A 7,588-nucleotide genomic window follows, 5' to 3' on the forward strand; every position below is an offset into this window, starting at 1 on the left:
ATCTGTGTGTCCCTGTGGGAGAGAATTCCTCGATCAACCAATCGCCTAGAGGACGATCCGCCGCTTCTTTCGAGAGCTGGTCAGCAATTGTATTTCTTTCCCCGGAGCAGATGATGCAACCTTCGCTGTCTTGGACCGGGTGCGAGGTGGTGCAGGCATCGATGAAGCCTTCCTTCTGTTGTTCGTCTTCTTAGAGCCTTCAGGTTCCGCATTCGCAGGGGCCTCACAATGAATCAAATCACCTTCTCCCTTATTGATATCACCTCTATTTTGTTCCACAGATGGCTGTTGTCTAGTACCTTTCGTATTTTCTGAAGTCACTCCAGAAAGTAGAGGGTAGTCCTTGTACAGATGGCCAACTTTGTGACATCTACGACATCTAAACAGGACTCCTTCATAATCCAGCAGCTACTTGTGCAAAAAGTGTCTACGATGCAGGGTAATTTTCTCCTCCAACCCAGCCCTGGTGTCAAGATGAACAAGGATTCTAGCCATGGTCATAATTCCAGTTTGCTCATAGGATTTATCATGCTCAAGATAGGTGCCCAACGCATCTCCTATGCGCTTGAAAACTTGAGGTGTCCAGAATTGCATGGGCAAGCCCGGTAGTCGAACCCAAATAGGCCCGGCGCCCAATTGTTCTCGCTCCGGGTCAAACAGTGGATCCCAACGCTTCAGCAGAACAGGTGCCAACTCTATATGCCAGAATTGGGATAGAATCCATTGGGTGTATTCAGGTCTATGAAAATGTAAGGCAAACCATCCCCTTGCTAGGACTCTGATAGCTGGTAATTCCTTTAGCAGAGATCCCCAAATCTCCTCCGTCCATTGCTTTAATCTTTCCACAGAATATGTTCGACCACGAACCCGGCCGACCAGAACCTTACGGGCAGTGTCAATAGCATCCGCCATCTGAACGTCCTCTCCGAATGTTAGGTTGATATCGGAGTCAATGGCTTGAAGGCACCTCCCTTTTTTCTGTTTTTCTGAGCGCTTTCCGATGGGGAAGTCCTTGAGGAGCTTGCGGCACGGGTCAGAGGTACTTTGCTGAGCAGACCCAACCGAACGAGCAGGTAGAAGCGGGGAGCTGAAGCATCCCGAGCGGATGGGGGAGCGGGGGTTCAAACTGCAAGATCTGGGGTGAAAAGTGGGACGAGAGGGGCGCTGCGGGCCTTGGGGGTTAGCCGGCGTCAATGAAATGGATGATGGGTTCGAGGGTTGAATGGGAGGCGAGTGCGAAGGCAGGGTAAGCTGAGCAGTGGTCTGGAGAGGTGAGTCGAAAGATGGAGAAGTCTGCAGGCAGGAACCCAGTAGATGGAGCGTGGCCGGCGAGAGAGGCGGGCATTCAAGAACCGGAAGGTCCGCCAAGTTGACATCCGTATGGTTCTTCTTCCCTGAGCGCGGCGGGTGGGGTTGTATGTTAGAGGCAACTGTCGCTATTGCTTGTTCTTTGCCCCAGGGTTCCATGGCTGGTCAGTTATTATATGCCCAAATATCCTGATCTGGCATGGGGTCCTCCTCGTAGTCCACGAGGTCCTCCTCTACCATAGCAACCTGACAAAATAGTAAACCCCAAACTGTCGTCCAGGGAACCGACAGCAAGTAGGAAGGATAAACCAGCTCGAGAAAGTTCCGCCGGGAAGGTAGAAAGCCCTAGGATAAACCAGTAGCCAGGATTCAGGGAATAGTTGTACGCTCGAAGGGCCCGCTCTGGTCAGAGGCCCATGAACCATGGACCCGGCCTGTAAACTGCCATGGGGAACAGGGATTGAATGGAGATGAAACTAGGGTTAGGTTATCGCCATTGCCGATGATCGCCAGAGCTCCTGTTTGAGACCCATCCACATGACTGCAATGTTGTTCTTCGGCCCAACACAACACTTGATGGAGAAGAATCGGCCTAAATTTCAAAAAAAATGGGACACTTTTTGCATTTTTGAAATTTTTGTGCTAAAACACAGAAATTTCTGCCCTATGCGCCGCGCCACCTGGCACTCGCTTTTGATAGGAGCCTCCAAATGATAAAAACTCAGCATTTTTGGATTTGGCATGAAAAAATATGCTTGTCTACCAATGGCCAAGAAATTTTGACAGGTTTTGGTTTGGAAATTAGACTCAAAAATATTTCCAACGAACTATCCTGCGCCCAATTTGGACACCGAGAAGGCCTCCAAAAGTCTCCTGCAAAAAGAGCTACGCATTGGGTCACTGGTGCGATGCATTGGGCTGCCCTCCACAGTGCAAAAAATACACTGGCACAGCGCATAGAGAAGGCGCAACGCGTTGGGTTTGAGGCGCGACGCATAGAGCTGCCAAGCCCAATTCTCTCAAAAACTCCCTCAAATTGCCAAAATCACTCAACTCTTCTAGTGTGCAAGTAAGTCAAGATCTTTTCCTTGCTAGTAAAGGAGTTTTTCTTAAAGTTTATGGTGGTTGTGTAAAAGAAAATTCAAACCCTAATACCTTGCAATTTCTCAAAATCCATTGCCTAGGGTTTGTACTTGTCATTTTGCTGCCAATTTTTTTCTACCACTCCCTCATTTTTTCACTCTTCCATTCATTTTCTCAGCTTATCCACCCATTCCCTAACTCCCATATTCAATCATCCCTATCCCCAATTCCCATTTTCCAAATCCTAACTACAAATCTCCAAACCCTTATTGCCATCCCAAACCCTAAATATCATCCCCTAAACCCTTTCATTCCCTAAAACCCTACAGCTATCATCAAACCCTCCCCTCATCAGTCCCACTCATCCATGGCGCTCAAAAACATGAAGGTAAAACCGGCAAGCTACCAAGAGGAGGAAAATCAAATTGACCACACTTGAGCAAGAAATTCAAGCTGATCATGAATCTTGGCTTGAGAGGACAAACTTTCACTTGGGAAAGGATGCTAGAGAAGGACAACAGGGAGAATACATTGTTGAGGCATATGGCTTATCATTACATGGCAAGAAACAAAGTCTGCAAGGCAAGAATCAGGAGCTTGAAAGCAAAGTTGAAAAGGGCATCGAGGAGGCGAAAGCAGCAAGATAGACTTCAGATATTGGCTGAGGTTTCCTTAGCCCAACACAACACTTTATGGAGAAGACTCAGCCAAAATTTCAAAAAAATTGGGACACTTTTTTCATTTTTGAAATTTTTGGGCTAAATCACAGAAATTTCTTCCCTATGCGCCGCGCCACCTAGCGCTCGCTTTTGATAGGAGCCTCCAAATGACAAAAACTCAGTATTTTTGGATTTGGCATGAAAAAATATGCTTGCCTACCAATGGCCAAGAAATTTTGACAGGTTTTGAGCCCTAAAAAAGGTCAAAAGCACTCAAAAAATGACCTTACTGCCCCTATTTTGACACATCGGAAGCAGTGTTGGGAGAACTGACTTTTGGAGGGGAAAATGGAGGCCAAATTGAAAAATTCCACTTGGGTTGGAAAGTAGACAGGCAGACCTTTCCAACAAGAACACTTGGAGTGAATTTGGACACCGGGAAGGCCTTCAAAAGTGGCTCCAAACAGGCGCTACGCATAGAGAATCAAGCGCAGCGCATAGGGAAAATTTTGCTAGTTTGACCAAGTATACTCTGTTTTTCGCCTAGCTTTTGCCAGTTTGACTTTTTCACCTTCTTAATGTCAAATTTGTGATGTAATTTAATGTACATTGATGGATCATGATGTAAATATGTCAAATTTTCACTTATGGAGGTAGATTCATCCATGAAAAGGTAGTTTGCAACTGAATGAATCAGTTCCCTAGTTTATAGAGGCAAGTTGTTCCATTGCCTAATTTGTAGTTCTTAGTTTAGAATTAGTTGGAACAGCTCCTAAACTCATGAGCTCGACCCCTAGAGGCTAGGATGAGTTGTTGTTTGCCTATATCTTATGTTTTTTCAGTCATTAGCATGGTTGGACTTTTGAGAAAGCCTTGAGCTTCATTGTACACTCATATCAGCATTTTGGCTAAGGAATTGAGACCAGGATTTGCAGCACTCTTTGGGATCCCTGTGGAATTTTGTTTTGGTACAATGCTTTTCTCTGTAATTGTGAATTTATTTATGTGATTGTATGCCATTATCTCTCTTATTTCTTCTCATCTAAATCAAACAAGAGTGTAAGTAGAATCCATTGAAATTGCAGTGCTCTACTTGAGGTTTGCTTTAGTTTCTTGATGTTTTCAGCTGTTTGGAGAGGATCCATGATTTCTCTTGCCCTCTTCAACTCCTCACCGGTCTAATCCCTCCATCTCATTCGATTTGAAGTGCCAAAATCAGTGGCATACCTTGCCCCATTGAGATCTCTGCAAAGTTGAGCCTCATTTCCTGCACCCAAAATCTGCTTTTCCATTTGAGCCAGCAAAAACATCATTTTATTCAATCAAACTCTTTTGCACACATACCTAGCCTAAGATCAATAGTTAGATCAGTCATCTCAAGCATTTAGTGATCATATTTTGCTGAGATTGACCCAGAGAGAGCCCTCTCCCGACCTGGTAGGGCTAGCTACCAGGTTAAGCGTGGTTTGATGTTGGTCCTAGATCCTACCTTTCTCAGCCTAAGGTAGATTTAGGCACTAACAGGATCCTTACTTATTGATACTATTCTTTTTAGGATCTACAATTATTTCAATTAGCTCTATATGCAGATTTGCAACTAGTTTCTCCTGAGAACCGCTCTTCCTCTTTCTACATTCCTTGGGAGCTATATAAAAGTTTCTACATGTTATCAAAGAAAAATAAAGCACGCATGATTTACTTCTGAATCAAATTAATTCAATTGAAAAATCCTTGTTAACCATTTAAATTGAGAAAGCTTTCACGATTTGAGATTATATATCAACCACAACTTGAGGTGCATGTTGTTGTAGCAAGATTTAGTAGGCTAGATTTTGAATGCATATTCACAACATTGATTTGAAATGGGAAAAGATTGAATGGAAGATGATTGTTACATAGAACTACGATGAAAAATGTCCCTAAATTTCTAAACTATAACATTCCTAAATTCCTCTATAGCCTTTAATTTTGCCAAGGGAAACAAACCATCAATTTAGTGTATATATTATTCAACCCATGACACATCTTATATTTAAACTTTTCATAATTTTAAAATCATGCTTAATACCAAAGTTTGAAAAGGTAGTTGTTTAGGTTATTTCGTGAATAAGCATTGATACATAAGTTATGAATTGACTTTAAAAAATAAATTGAAAGTTAAGAAATTTCAAGTGTAAAAAGTGTTTGATATGGTGTTTGTGGGGATGGTTTTGGGGGTGTGTGTGTTGGAGGTTGGCCGGGTGGGTGGGGTGGTGTGATTTGAAAATCAAGACTGTTTTTAAAATTGTGACCCATTTTACTAACATTCAATGCAAGAGACCTCAATTTGGTAATCAAGGTTCGTAATGAAATTAAAATGGGATACACCGTTCAAACAAAATCTTACATAAAGGAGGCCTAATTTGAGAATAGGGCCTGACTAGACATTGGATGAGTTAATGAGAAAATCAATGGAAAGGTGGCTTGATTTTGAAATTTATCTAATTACAATCAAACTTCAAATATTCTTTGAAGATAAGACAACTTGTTCTAAGGCTCCAAAAAGTTCAAGGAAATGAATAAAAATGTTGGTGATAAGGGAAGCGGACTTTAAGATAGGGTGGATTAACAAATTGAGACCCCATATTGCTAGTGTTTAAAGGGCAAAGCTTGATTCAGAGATCGAGCCTAATCATAAAATCGAGCCAACAGAGCAGGAACCTTGGTGAAATGAGGGCCTAGATTGGAAATTGTGCTTGATTGAAAATCAATACCTCGATAATGTTTGACATGAAGTTTGAAAGTAGGTAAAAGAAGAAAACACTTGCATAAAAGGTAAACTTTTACAAGAGTCAAATAGTGGTAAAATTTGATCATAAAGACCTCAATTTGTAAACGTGGGGCAATTTTAGAGTCTAGAAATAACTTTAAAATGAAGGCAAGAATAAGCCCGACTGGAAAATCAATCCATAAAAATTGTTGATTGAAGAAAAGTTTGAAAGGAAAGTTATAATATTAAAATTTGAATTAAATAAATACAAAAAAAACACCTTGAATTTGAAAGCAAATGAAACTTGAAAAAAATGAAAAAAAAAAGAACTAGAACTAAAATAAACTTAAAGAGAAGAAACCAAACTTGAAATGAAAAGAAAAGGAAATAAAAGTGAAAATGGGTCCCAATTTCAAAATTGGGCCAAATTGAGGAATCAGGGATCGTGAGTTTGAAAATAAATCACCACTTAAGTGACGAACGAAAAGGAAAGGATTGAAAACAAAAACACAAGGAGGCTCAATTTTGAAGTTGGTCATGATTAGAGAATTGGGTCCAATATAGAAAACGAGGAAGGAGAAAAATGAATAAAATGAAAAGGGGCCCAATTTGGAAATTAGAGGGGGCAAGGTTCTGATAAGGTGAGGCATTCGGGCTCTGAATCCCATTCTGAAGATGTCAGTCTATCGGGGAATCAATTCTCTTTCAAATCAACAGAGATTCGAAGCTCACAGGAAAATACACAGAATAGGCCTGAGTCGCCAAACTTTGCGGACTTCAAGAGTCCTCCCTTTTCGGAGGGGATTAAAGATGCTGCGCCCCTCTCCCCACCGATCATGAACATGGCTGATTTCACTAGCCCTCCCATCCTGGAACAACTCGAAGAGGCTGCGGTACCTTCCCCCCCGGCGATGAACAGAGCAGATTTTGTTGTGGGATCGCATCCCATCCTCATCTCATCTTCCTCGCCCTCTCCAATTAAATCGCCCTCTGTCAAGCATAAAGGAAAAGAGCCTCAGTTGTCTCCGACCCCTTTCAATTCTCCATCAGACTCCCCGGTGAACAAATATGATAGCGACATAGACCTCCTTCTTCAGCGACACCCTTCGGTCCTTGAACCGCTGACCATCCACAGGCCGTCCTTCCCAACCATCAGTCCCAACTCTGCCAAAAATATCACTATAAGGAAAAAGCATAAAGGTGGGAGTCGACATTTCAGAGGCAGGACGATTGCCTCCGATTTGGGAGTCACAAATCTTCCCCTGATAGATGTCCCAATTCTGGAATCATCTGCTCCACAGCCCCTTAGAGCAAGCACGGCTGGACAGTCCTCAAAATGACCTTCCTAATTTCATACAACATCAGGGGTCTGGGTGCCGCCCCAAAATTCCTGGCTCTGAAGGAGACTCTCGTTTCTGCACGCTCCCATATCATATTCATTCAGGAGACAATGCACTCTAGCTCGGTGTCTCTGGCTTTTTTTAGAAGAATGTTTCCAACATGGCACATGGCTGCTACAAATGCAGAGGGCCTGTCTGGTGGCCTGGTGGCTATGTGGGACCCGCTCAAGGTCAAAGCAAAGGCCTTCAAGTGCTGTGCCGGAATCCTTATTTCGGCCTCCATCAGAGGAAGATCTCAGATTCTTAACATCTTAAACATTTATGCGCCCTACAGGAACAGACTCCCTTTTTGGGATTCTTTGTTTAACTCGGAAATTCTAGACATTGATTCTTTGTTAATTGCAGGTGATCTAAATCTGACTCTTAGTCCAGAAGAATGCTGGGGTCAA

The 7,588-nt window shown here is 42.7% G+C and overlaps 1 protein-coding gene across 1 annotated transcript; it reads right to left on the bottom strand.

Annotated features, from left to right (window-relative positions):
- Positions 1-408: 408 nt before the first annotated feature.
- On the bottom strand, positions 409-912 carry LOC149261689 (uncharacterized). The gene has a single exon (XM_089370496.1). It carries the CDS (start codon positions 910-912, stop codon positions 409-411), a length of 504 nt encoding a protein of 167 aa, XP_089226622.1.
- Between the last annotated feature and the right edge of the window lie 6,676 nt (positions 913-7,588).

The sequence above is a fragment of the Pinus tabuliformis genome, chromosome 6 (assembly GCF_031772625.1).
Source record: "Pinus tabuliformis cultivar Carrire ecotype Pingquan chromosome 6, CPIR1, whole genome shotgun sequence".
Taxonomy (NCBI): domain Eukaryota; kingdom Viridiplantae; phylum Streptophyta; class Pinopsida; order Pinales; family Pinaceae; genus Pinus; species Pinus tabuliformis.

Coding starts and splice junctions, on each gene's coding strand:
- LOC149261689 (XM_089370496.1), bottom strand. CDS start 912: ATGGCGGATGCTATTGACACTGCCCGTAAGGTTCTGGTCGGCCGGGTT.